This window comes from Wasmannia auropunctata, unplaced genomic scaffold, assembly GCF_000956235.1.
Source record: "Wasmannia auropunctata unplaced genomic scaffold, wasmannia.A_1.0 LD336053.1, whole genome shotgun sequence".
Lineage (NCBI taxonomy): Eukaryota > Metazoa > Arthropoda > Insecta > Hymenoptera > Formicidae > Wasmannia > Wasmannia auropunctata.
The window spans coordinates 2,982,070-2,994,635 of NW_012026837.1; the positions used below are offsets into that span (position 1 = coordinate 2,982,070).

Sequence of the window (12,566 nt, forward strand, 5' to 3'; positions counted from 1 at the left end):
CGTTCGTTCTTCTCGCGACCGCGCGCGGAGGAGAAGCCGCGGAAGAGGGTCGGGCGGGCGGACGGGCCGCGCAGTCACGGGGCAGTGCGGCTTCTCGGGGGGAGGGCCCGGGCCGAGACCGTGCGGGGTCCGCGAGGGGGTGCGAATGGTGCCGCGCCGCGAGTGGAGTAGCGCGATCGTACGGCGCGATCGAGCGCGGTAATGAGAGTGGAGCTGTCACGGGGCGACAACGGCGCGGCAACGGAGCGAGCCCTCCACAATGGTGGATAACAGTTGCATTATCGAGGGAAACGTCAAGTTTCGCGACGGCAAGAAGGTGAGAGAGAGAGAGAGCGTTCCACATCCCGCGTGTATCAGGGCGAACGCCGACGATTTTCCGCCGCCCGGTCTCTTCCTCCCCTTTCTTTTCTCCGGATTCCTCCCTTTCCTCCCGCGCGGGGATCCCGCTCCATTTTTTTTGTTTCTCCCCCCCTCCCTCCCCGTCATCCCTCCGTCTCGCGCGAACGCGTCTCTCCCCCGCGTGAATTCGCCTACTATTGTACTCGCCGCGACGCTTCGCGCAGCAGGGGTGAGACGCATTGCGGCGGGGCAGGGAGGGTTGGAAGGGGGGGGGGCTTCATCCCTCCTGCCTGCACGCGAATTCGGGAAACGTGCGCCGGACGCGCGATGCTTATCGACGAGTCACCTGTGTGCACGCACGCACGCACGCACGCACGACTCGCCTCGCACACGATAAAAATTATGTAACGATTACGAGGGGTGGTACGCCAGGGGGAGCGTAGATTTGCGTAGCGTGCGTATGTATACTTTGCGCGACGCGCCAGCGGCGGCTCGTTAAGGTTTCCGCGTTGTACAGGCTGCCCCAGAGAAAGAGACGTGCGGCGTTCAGCGGGATTGCGGGGGAGGGGGGGGGGGACTGCCGCAATTTAATTTTTGACAGCAGGCGACGATTAACGTTTCGTTTGTAGTAATTGTTTTAATGTATTGCTACGCGGTTATTTATTTATGAAGGATGAACGTTTTGGATTATCGCTTTATTTTATTCACGTTTATTCATTTTTGTTATAAAAATATCAAACGGATGCAGATGTTAATAATTTATTGGTTAAATTTAAAAATTTTAACAAAACAATTTTTGTAATATTTTTTTCATATAATCTACTGTCATTGTAAATTTTCTAAAATACGTTTAAGATTTAATAAAGATGTTGTGTAAGAATGATATGATAAATTCCTGACATGTTTTATTCTAGACGTTATCAGTGTAAACATGTCTATCATGCCTGTTATCAGACTTTTATACCTGCAGTAAGATTTTATTCCGTTTAACACACATTTGATGAAACATGTTAAGAATCATATTTTTATATTTTCCCCAATATTTTCTGCGAGAGAGGATTGCAGTTTCTAACAATATATTATGTAAATATAAAATAATAAATGATATATTAATTGTTTTCAATTTTTTTATTTTTATTTATTACATTACTTGTTAAAGTGTCAATTGTTGTTATTTATATATTGATACTTTTCAAGTTATTTGGCGTGAAATATATGGCTGAAGTACGTGACTGAAGTGGCTTTGGAGAAAAGGAATTATTTAAGAAGAGGGATGTAGGGAGTAGCTAATCCAAGTCTATAAAAAGCTAGTTCTCGTTTGCTAATAAGAGGGTAGTAGAGCAAGGTACTTGAGAAGATAGTAGCCTCTTCTACTTTGATCAAAACGAACGTGTGCCACGTGAAAAAGTTCACCGCATTTTCGTGTAATTTTTATCACACAATCATGCTTGATAAAAATTATAGGATACAGTTATGAGATAAAATTTATAGGGCACAAAATAATATGTTTGCAGAAAGGAAAATTTTTTTGTGATGGAATTCGAGATTGTAAATATAATAAAATTGTATTAAATATTAGTTTAAAATAAAAACGTTAGATTTAGAAATGTTTTTAAATTGCAACATTTTTATCTCATTTTTATTTTAGGTAAATAAAGAAATAAGAAATTGTTTTATTACTTAAAAACGGATTTGTATTTTTGGCAATTATTATATTTGACATTTAAATACTAAATTATTTATCGTTGCATTATATAAACGAAGAAACGTATTATACTAAACTAAATATATAGTACTAAATATATTGCGTATTAATAAAACAATTAACGTTTGATTTTAAATTAAAAATAAGATCCTATATTTTTAGTATTTTTAAACATGTTATCTATTGCACAATTTTATTTCTATACGCTTACTCCCTTTAATATCTACGATAAAGAATCGTTTATGCTAAAAAATATAATTATTATTGAAATATCTTGCTGTACATCATACAACTGAACAATATAATTTATTTTTTTACAGTGGAAATCAAGATGGTGCGTTATGCGGAAATTATCGCCAGTAGCAGGTAAAGTCTCACGCTTGCTTTTAAACTCCTGCTAACAATAGTCTTACTGCCTTGTCGTTCGTTTACCTTAAACGAGCTAATAATAATCCATTATTAATGGGGCTTTGATAAGATTGTGTTAATGGCATGCATATGCAGATTTATTTTGTATCACGGTTGCATTACACGCAGCGAGTGAAAGAAGGGAGTGGGAGGGAGAGCAATAAGATAATAAACAGGAAACATTATACACTCTTGTAGCGTTCCTACTTTTTGATTACACTATCATGTTGATACGAACGATATCTCGCAATTTGCATAATAGACCCTCTCTTATCTCCGCTGTGTTGTATCTGCTTGGCAAACCGTGCAGAATGGATTATATTCTATTTTTACAAGATGTTCTTTGTTTTGATTTTGTGATTGAGAAATTTCTGAATTTACAGACTAAAATACCGCTTTTTGGCTCGTTAGGTACAAGTTAATATGTGTCTAAAAATGAGCTTATTAGTAAAACATTTGTCATCCCTTTTTTTTATATAAACAAAATTAACTTAAAATTTTGATGTAATAGAAGTGAATTAATTGATTCCATTTTACATAATATATTAATATAATCTTGCGGATGTACGTGTATAATAAAACGTGTATCATATTTTATAACAAAGTTTGATTGCACATAATTAAGCCAGTTAGTTTGCAACTTCGATTTAAATATTGTTTGCGTAATTGTTCGACATCCATTTGTTTAAAATTAATTGTAGCAGTTGTGTGACGGATTCCTGCATTTCGTTACAAATTGGTGAAATTTGTCATTGAAAAATTAATTAGTTCCACTTCTTCCCCCTCTCTCTCTCTCTCTCTCTCTCTCTCTCTCTCTTTCTCTCTCTCTGTAAAGGACCCTTCCTGCTTGTTATCAGTACAAAGGACCCCTCGTTTAGACCTTCCTAGGGTGACAGCTGGCACATCTGTTGCTGCCTGAAGCAACAAAAAAATAAGTTTCCAAGAACGGCTTTGCTTCTGGCAATAACCATTAATATATGATCCCTGTAACTTGAGGATATTTTTGAACCGAGAATCTGAGCGCTTCATAAATTTTCCTTATGTGGGACTAACGTAGGGAAACGTAAACGTATGAAACAGAATTTGTTTCGAGATATTGATAAATGTTTCTGTATAATTGATAAACGCGTTTATTATGATTTAATTGTTATCGAAAAATAATATTTATTTCTAGCGGCACGTCAAAAATTCATTTATGCATGTTAATAAATATAAAACATCTATTATTCCGTATATATTATACGTTCCGAAAGAAAAAAATTTCCTTCTTAGTTTATTAGAGAAAAAGAAACGTGCAATAAGTTAAAAATGTCATGTAACGATAAAATATATGCGAGACAAATGAATATTTCTTTGTTTTCCATTAACAGATTGCTTGCATTTGCAACTTTACGGGGACAGTAAGGATCGTTACAAGCAAGGCCAAACAAAAGCGTCCCTAAGCTTGCAACACTTTCTGGGAGTGGAGAGTGGTTTCACACTAGACAAAGAATCCAATACGATTGCTATAATTTGTCAAGACGTGACAGTCGTTCTCGCATTCGATACGCGAGAGCGATTGATACAGTGGCAAGTTAAGATCTCCAACAATTTAGGCGAAGGTAAGAGAAATGTAGCGAGATGTATTGTATGTTATAGGTATGCATAGAATTACACAAAATTAAGATCAAAATTATTATCTCTCTATTTAATTCACTGACTTTTCTCTCAACAGATCAGCAATTTTTGATACTCATCTCTTCGGTGCCATCTAAGGCGAAGTGCACTAACGGGCCGGCGCACTTGCATATTCAGGACCGTCGCTTCTGCATCACCGTCGGCGTGCCTCCCCGGCTCGTCGGTATCTGGGAAATCGCGCATCTCCGACGATACGGCGTGGTCGAAGGCAGATTTTGCTTCGAGGGCGGTTCGAGATGCGGCCGGGGGGAGGGACTGCACGTTCTAATAACCGATCAGGGGGACGACATAGTCAAGACGTTGCAGCTGGCGGCCGAGGGAAAGCTCACTACGAAGAAGCGATCGCCGCTCGGTAGAGAACAATTGCAGGACAGCCCGGGACGACAGCGCCAGTGCTCCCGCGCCGAGACCAGAGCCAGCGATTTCTTCTCGTCGGCCGTGTACTCGGCGTCGACGTACGAGGAGCACTGCGACAGCTGCAAAAATGAGAGCTCGCCGTACTGGTCGTCCGCGGAGAGCAGGCAGCAAACGGAGCTCGACGGCGATTACAGCTGCAGAGACACGATGTCCATTTCGGAGCTGCCCGATCAGCAGCCCGGCGGCGAGTGGCGTAGCTGCTCGCTCACACGTCAGGGTGCGACGGGCCTCGAGAGATGCGCGAGTTGCATCAGCAAACTCGGCACCGTCTCGAAGTCATCGACTCTGATCACCACGGCCACTATAAGCGGCATAAGCAGCCCCGCCGCGAGCACGTTGAACAATCTGTGCCACCTGCAGCCCCGTACCTTCGACCGGCTCTCCCTGTCCTCCTACAGCAGCAGCAGCCACGAGAGCGATTACTCGAGCTCGCAGCAGATCGAGTGCCAGTGCGCGCAGTCGAAAACCGCCCAGTCTCAGACGGCGCAGACGACGGCTCGTCAAATGTCACCGAGTCCGAGCACGTTGCCGCCGAGACCGCCGAAACCGTCCCAACCGCCCTCGCTGCCGGCGGCAACCAGCCAGTCCGTCACCGCCAAGAAGCCTAAGAAACCGCCGATGCCGCTGCCCGCCGAGCAGCAAATTTGCGTGCACACTCGAAAACCCCAACAGTCCCAGCAGACTCAGCAACAATCTCAACCGCAATCCCAACAGCAGTCCCAGCAATCCGCGGCTCGCGGCGCTGCGGGACCTTACGAGAACTACGATATTCCCAAAACGATTCTGGGGCATCACATGCTGTTGGAGCAAGGTCCGCAACCGGAACAGTATTACGACACGCCGAGGAAGATAAAGGAATGCCTCACACTGCCGAAAACCTATCCTAATTACGACACGCCTCAGATGCCGCAGGCTGTGGTCCTACAAGGATGCGGATGTCCTGCGAAGCTCACAGTGCAGTCACCCAGATCCTCGGGATGTCCCTGTCACAATGTTATGAGCTGGGCCGGCTTTGTTCTGCCTTACTGCCGACGCGGCGCGGGAATCGAACCTACCGGCGTCACGGTTCATCCGGTGAAGCTCTCGGGCGAGGGCAAGATGCCGGTGGTAAATGCCAGCGGAGAGGTTTCCATTTACGCAACGGCCAGAAGGGTGAATAAAAGTGAATCGACCGACGAGAAATCGGCTACGGAGAACTGCGGCTGCGCCGCGGAAGGTAAATCGAACAATTACGAGAACGTCGAGCCGGTGATAAATACGCAGCCGGAAGCGAAGCAGGCGAATTACGTGAATATCGATTTCACGCAATCGCTGGAGCACTACGAGAACAGCAAGGACGTTTTAACGAAGAGCAGCATCTCGCAGGAGGAGATCGAGAAGTTCGCGGATCAGTTGAAAGAACCCGAAGCGCCCGAGGCGCCGAGCGACAACAATGCTTCGAAGATTTGCGAGAAGTGCGGTCACGCGAAGGAGAAGGAGAACGATTACTTGGTCATGGATCCGGACAAGCAGAGAAGCCCGAAGAAGCCATTCCCCGCTTACTTGCCGATGCAGCCGGTTCACAACGCTTGCTCGAAGGAGATACTGTCGAGGCTCTGCAGCGGCATCAAGAGCTCGAGCAATCCGACGTTGTCGGGTTCCACGTTGCTCGAGGTGAACAAGAAGCGTTCCGACTCGGAGTACCGTGTGCCAGGATCGGCGATGCTGTCCAGCCCCTATCTCAGACGTCGTTATCTGGACGTGGGTAACGTCGCGGAGTCCAGCGCTAGCATAGGCATACTTCTCAGGAAACGATCCTACTCCGCGGAGTCCGCGCATTACCTGGACGACGAGAGCCACACTTTTCCGTCCACGCTTACCATCCACAAGTGCTCGAGCGAAGCGGATAAGAACTCTCTGGTGACCGGCGAGCCGCACAACACGCACAGCGCCAACTCCGAAAGCAAGATCGGCGGTAATCACGAGACCGGGCAAGTGTCGTTGACGGCCACGTCGTCTCAGCCGTCGTCGTTCATCAAGATCCGACGATCGTCGTCCGTGCCATCCAAGACCGGGCATAACAGAGACTCGTCGAGCAGCAACGACTCCGGCGTCTCCACCGGCTCGTTGAGCCACCGAACGGCGGAGTTCGTGGAGTTCGAGTTGTCACTGGCGGCGCCCGCCGCCTCGGCGGCGAAGCAGCAGAACATACTGTCGGTCTGTCGCAAGAGCCCACCGCCCACGTGCTATCACAGCAGCCTGCCGAGGAAGTCGAAGTCCAGCGATCCTCTTCGTGAAATCTCCTTCCAGTTCCAGAAGATCAAGATACCAACGAAATCTTCATCCGCCGAGGCCGACATACCCACGTGTTTGCCGAAGACCACCAAAGGCTTCAACAGCCCCGGCGAAGTTTCCAATGCACCTTATATCGATTCACGAAGTACCAGCAGCGGTACTTCCGACATGTCAGATTACATCGAAACTTTGTCGCTGTCCTCGCACTCTTCGTCTGACACGCCTGACAGCCTCAGGTAAAGTATCTTATATAAGTACAACTTTTGCGGAAGTTCTATTGTCTTTGTTCTTCTAACTTCTTAATTTATATACGACCCCATTAAAATATATAAAGTTGTACAGAATGCCTCTACAAATTTATGTGTGCGGTATTTCGGAATTTTATGACTTTATTTAAATTCCTTTCTGTATACACAACTTTGTTATTGATTTATTTTTTAGCGTAAAAGCTTGTTATTTTATTTAAAAAATATGAATTTTGAGTAAAATTTATAAAATGGAAAGTGAACGGTTTTACTAATTCATTTTCTTGTCATTTAATTCGAGCGTTCACGAAATGCTTAAATATTTTAATTGTGACCGATTTTTTTTTTGTTTTTTTTTAGATTAGATTCTCTCTTTGTGACTGACATAATAAAAATAGATTTAATTTAATGGTTTTATTCGTACTGTAGTAGTTTGGATAATTAATTATATTAATTTTTTCTAATAAATTATTTGTGTAATTAATACAAGAAAATCATGTATGTTTATACAGATTAGGAGGCAGAACGGTAGCAACGACTCTTCGACCTCGTAGCGGGAAGGAATACTATAAAATTGATCGGAGTATCTTGGTGGAACAGGGACGGATTCTCACAACGGCGTCTGCTAATTATGCAAATATCACTCCAGTGTTAGAAAAGAGCGAGTCGCCGTCACCTGGTTACATGAGTAGTTCACCCTTTGAGCAACCACAACCCACTCGTGAGCATTTTCTATTCCCCGAAGTAAGTACATGAGAATATAGATCGTATCTGAGTAAGAGAAAATAGACTGATTTGTACAACATCAAATTCCGGCAATAGTTTAAGTATTTTGATATGAAAGAAACAATTTATGTGATTAGAAGCGTTATCTTATCTTATCTCTGTAGGTTTTTGATGCAATAATTAATGTCATATTTTCTATTTTCCAGGAAGCTTGAAAATATTGTTTGGGAAGAAGAGTTAAAAACTTGAAGTTCCTAGGAATTCCAAACAAAATGGGTAAGAGTATTCACGGTAGAAATTATAATTGGGGCATTGTGACTATATTTACACTATACGCGGTTATCTGGGATTACAAGCACACTTTCAGAAGTATATATCATTTGACACATACCAATATATACGTAGTATAGTACGCCAAATAATCAAAAGTTTGTAATTCTTAAGGATACGAAAGCGCTCTTTAACGAAACGTTTTTTCGGACGTTTGTTTCATTGATATTTTCGTAAAGTCTTCCTCTAAAGAGCACAATCATAATCTAAAAAAAAAATGTAAAAAAAAGGAAACACCCATCTACTAAAAATCTAGATACTAGCGTATAGTCGAAATAACGTCAGTAATCAAACACTTCCTACAACGACTCAAACAATTTCTAAAATATGCTCAATAAGAAACTAATAGTTTGTATAGTAAGAATCCTGCCCTAGGGTAAAAGATGTGTATCTTGTACTTTATATGGGTATATCGTTTTTTAAATACTTTCTTATTTTGTATGAGTATACTTCTATATAGACTATTGTACAGCCATCTTTGAACAAAAAATTGAATGAGATTAATAACTCTTAGAATTTCAAATCAGAGTTCTTAAAATTTTGTGGATCAATGAATTAAGGCGTAACAAAAAAAAAAATTGTATTAGACGTCCCTCTTCAATTTTACAATTTGAAAACATTGAAAGATCATATCTCTTTTTGGACTTTAGGCACTCAAATTGGAAGTGTATAAAACATCAGGGTTGGATCCAGTGTGACAAAGTTGCAAAGCAATTGAAAATATTGCATCGATTATCTATACTCTATGAAATTTTAAGAATTCATATTTGGAGAATTACCATTAGTGACCATTTGTTTGTACTTTAAAGAAAATATCTATCCACATTCTGTACAACCAAAAAAGATGCACTGAACGTAGTCAGTTGCATAACATTCACAGGGTTTTCATACTTACAAGTTACTTTTTAAAGATTAAGATAAAGTGTTACAGCCTTTAATGGTCTTCTTTCTAATGGGACACATGGTGTGCATAAATACCATAGTCTCTGGGCAATCAAAGACGGCACTATATATATATATATATATATATATATATATATATAAATTATAAACAGGTATTTCTGAATAGGATTTACACGAAATGCGAAAAATCAAGTTATTTCAGGATTTCGGATTTTAATCATCAATGAACATTTTCAATTTTTATCGCATATATACATATTTTTAAAAATAACTTATCTCTTACTAAATGTTTTTACTAAATTTTTTGGATATCATTTATTATTGCAATGTACTTAATAGTTCATACTTAAATATTTAATTGTGATCATTGTGTGCGCCGTACACACATTTCCACGAAACGTTTACCAAAAATATTTATTTCTATTCTAACTGCATAGTCTATTTAATATATTAGGAACAAATAAATAAACTATAATAATGATATTAAGTAATATATTTACAACGATTATTTTAAGTCGAAAATTATATGCTATTCTATTTCTAATATTTCTTCTTTATAAACATGCGTACGTGAGCACACTTATTTTGTGCTTTTTATATTCTATTTTTTTTTTTATTATTATTATTCTGTTTTCCACGAGAGGAGATTACAAATTTATGAGAAGGAATATAATTCATATGATATTGCACATACAGTAAATATATCATGCTGAGAAAGTTAGCATAATAGTGATATTAAAACGCAATAATGAAATCTTAGAGTTATACATTTATAAGGCCGATGTATAATCAATGCACAGAATTCTGTTTTATATCCATTATACATTATTATACTACCTGGCAAGTAAATCAAACTAATGTTTATGATCAAAATCATAAATATTGCCATCAGTGATCAATGCAGACTTGCGAAGCATTGAACTTGCGGGACAATACATATTGTAAGATGTGTTATAGATTGCAACAGCATTAATAACTTTATATCACAGCACAAAACTGTTTTTTTTTTATGTCTAAGAAAATAGAAGTTCAACTTTTATTTTCATACATTAGATGTTTTGAAGGATTTTTTAATAATAACGCAAAGTTGTCTTGCTGTTGCATTCTTATCATATCTTGTTATATCATTCCTTAACTAACATATGGAATTGTTTTTCCATTTTAGGCCAAATCTTAACAGAACATTGTTTTGTACGCGAGAGAATATTTTTTACTCTTAAAACTTTATCCGCTTGTGTTCTATAAAATATACAACATACTGTTATAATAGCATTAAATCCATAAAGTCTATCGCAATATACGTTAATTTAGATCGAAGACATATAATGTTCTTTCACAATGTGTAAAGATACACGTGCAACTGATTTGATAAATTATAAAGTATTAAAGAGTAGTATTATTACAAGACTGAGAAATAGTTGTGGTGTGACGAGTGGTGGGGAATATCTACAGTGCTAGAATATGTATAATTTACATGTACAGGCCTATGCGCAATTGGAGATTGATCATTTGTAAAGAACTTTCGGTTCTTTTGTCTACTGAAACATTTCTCGTAAGAAGCTGGTCACCATTATATCTATGAACATGCAAATGAAAATATTCTTTTGGACTTTTTTTTCTTTGCTTGAAGTGTATAGAAATTATACAATAGTCAACTGCATTAAATAGACAGTAGAAGCCTTAATAAAATAATACTGTATACAAAAAAGAAGCGATTTGTAGAAAGTGATACTAACAAGACACATTGAATTATAACAAGTAAAATTTGCGTATATCGATTAGATATTTTACGCAATAGTCTAATAGTATACACAAAACAGTCGAATTTATATTCCTCTTGATCTGGATTTTACCAGGAGATTCATAAATTGTAATATCTTCAGAAAAATGTATTCATAAGATAGAGAACCGCGATCATGTATATCATGATCTGTATGTATGCGTTCGCGTGCGCACACATAAATACACGTATAACGAAGTGGAATTGCATGCATTTGATCAGAAGAATGTAATTGAGTGCGAATTTTTTTTGCGTACGTAAATTTATTGCACGAGTGATTTTTCTGTCTTCTCTTTCTTGTCGGTTTCCTATAGACTTTTTACATCATTCGTGCATTATTATTATATACATTATTATTATATATGAGATAAAGTCAAATTAATATTATTTTATTATAAATCAGCGATCAATTGACTTAAACATTTTTTCCCGTCTTAAGTATCATGTGTGTGAAGTAGAAAGTCACTCATATAAACACATGCTAGTCAGGAATCAAGTACTATATTGTAGTCATATATTTTTACTGCAAAGAAATTGTATATTATGCGTAGCTTAAAAAGTAAGCACATGTCTATTAATTTATTTCAGTCTGGGAATTATTTTTTAGTTCGGAAGACTTATGGACCAAACGTTTGTTAATCTGTGAAAATAGAGAGAAGAAATATTGATCATATTTTATATTGGTATACATAACTGAAGAATAATAGTATATAATAAGAGCAGATTTAATAATAAGCATGGCTTGTACTCGTTCGACACTTGAACGAATTTTATTGTTCTGTCCCGATTACTTGATTCTAAAAAAAACTACGACATTTTTATTGTTGTAATTTAATTATTGATCTATAGGTGTTATTTGTAATTTTGTTTAAATATTATTATAAATATTATTTTTTAAATAATTACCTCAAGTATATTTATAAAATATATCTCTGAAGTACGCATGTGCTAGCTTTTAAGCTATAAAAATCATATCTAAGAATTTACTAATGACGCATATTGATTAATTATATATAAATATATTTATATACTTAATCAACATGTGTTTATACATACATATATATCATATATATATATATATATATATATATATATATATAAATTAAAAATAAGTTTCAAAGGGTATTATCAATGCTCTATTTATAATTGATGTACATAGTTTTGGTGTAGCCTTAGCATATTAAATCTTTTATTTTGTGATTCGAGAATGTAGACGTAAAAGCGAATTTCAATTGTACATACCATGTATCACGACGAAATGCGCTCAAAATATCTTCAAACAATTTTATAAATTATTATTGAGATAATGGCGATTTAGTTACTCTGTGAGTACATTTTATAATATATTGGAATAAGCACTTAATCCGATTTCAGAATATACCGTTCTGAAATTATACATCCATGCTGTAGAAACAAAGACTTATACTTTTAATTTTAATGTTTTCTGTTCATGTTTCACAACGCTTTATTATACTCGTTATAGTACATAAATGTCGGAAATTAAGACTGGCTGCTTTTTATTTCTTATTTTTATTGGATATATAAAGAGCTACTTCAAAAGTACACAACTGATCTAAGTAATTCCACGTTTGATCGTCAATAACAGCTCTTTACATCTGATAGAAATTAATTATTTTAAACGATCTTATTTGGCCTGCAATAATGTGTATTTATAATTGGAAAAGAGAGATTACATTAGGTAATAGAATCGCATGATCGAAAAGCGAACAAAATCTATTTCCTTTGACAATCCGTTCTACAA

At 38.4% G+C, this 12,566-nt stretch overlaps 1 protein-coding gene across 1 annotated transcript; it reads left to right on the forward strand.

Moving 5' to 3' along the window:
- Positions 1-214: 214 nt before the first annotated feature.
- Positions 215-9,056, forward strand: LOC105451088. Its single transcript, XM_011691326.1, has 6 exons — positions 215-316; positions 2,365-2,410; positions 3,823-4,053; positions 4,167-7,056; positions 7,578-7,809; positions 7,998-9,056. The coding sequence occupies exons 1-6, from the start codon at positions 260-262 to the stop codon at positions 8,004-8,006; spliced, it is 3,465 nt and encodes a 1,154-aa protein (XP_011689628.1). The 5' UTR covers positions 215-259; the 3' UTR covers positions 8,007-9,056.
- The last annotated feature ends 3,510 nt before the right edge of the window (positions 9,057-12,566 follow it).